Source organism: Asparagus officinalis, chromosome 3, assembly GCF_001876935.1.
Source record: "Asparagus officinalis chromosome 3, Aspof.V1, whole genome shotgun sequence".
Taxonomy (NCBI): domain Eukaryota; kingdom Viridiplantae; phylum Streptophyta; class Magnoliopsida; order Asparagales; family Asparagaceae; genus Asparagus; species Asparagus officinalis.
Window position 1 is genome coordinate 75,293,133 of NC_033796.1, and position 748 is coordinate 75,293,880.

At 49.6% G+C, this 748-nt stretch overlaps 1 protein-coding gene across 1 annotated transcript in view; it reads left to right on the forward strand.

Moving 5' to 3' along the window:
* Positions 1-382, forward strand: part of LOC109835299 (probable mediator of RNA polymerase II transcription subunit 37c) — a 5,809-nt gene extending 5,427 nt beyond the window's left edge. Inside the window, exon 2 of the mRNA XM_020403281.1 lies at positions 3-382. Within this exon, the coding sequence (XP_020258870.1) occupies positions 3-382 (380 nt within the window). The remainder of the gene's footprint in view (positions 1-2) is intronic.

Sequence of the window (748 nt, forward strand, 5' to 3'; positions counted from 1 at the left end):
AGGCCTCGAGCGCCTTCTTTACGTTGCTCTCCTGCCAAACTCTGACGACGATGTTCACCATCAAAATCAAGAAGATGTTGCAAGAGGCAGAGAAGTACAAGAGGCGAAGAAGTACAAGTCCGAGGATGAGGAGCACAAGAAGAAGGTGGAGGCAAAGAATGCACTTGAGAACTATGCTTATAACATGAGGAACATGATCAAGGATGAGAAGATTGCTTCCAAGTTGGCTGCAGACGATAAGAAGAGGATTGAGGATTCGATCGACGAGGCCATCAATTGGCTTGACGCGAATCAGTTGGGAGAGGCTGACGAGTTCGAGGACAAGATGAAGGAGACGAGGGCGGCGACGAGGAGGATGCGGACAAGGGTGTCGTTGAACTGATCAAGGACGTGTTGGAACACAGAGGGGCCGGAGTGCTTCTCGAGCTCGTTCCAGCCGTGGATTTTCCGACGACGGGGGACGTCTCTGGCATCGAGGTTGCGGTCGGCAGAGACGTCGAACGCGGACTCGCATTCAGGGATGGATCGGGCCCAGGCGGGAAAAGATCCGAAACCTTGGCCCCCTTTTCCCATTTGAGAAATCCTAGATTGAGATGAACAAGAGAACAAAAAATATGATGAGGGTTTTTTTGCGAAAATTCCATCAGCCCTGGCCGGAACAGTAACTCCGGCCAAATTTAAGGCCTATATGGTGCCGGAGTTGAAAATTTATACCAATCTAACAAAACTAAAAGAAAATATACCAACA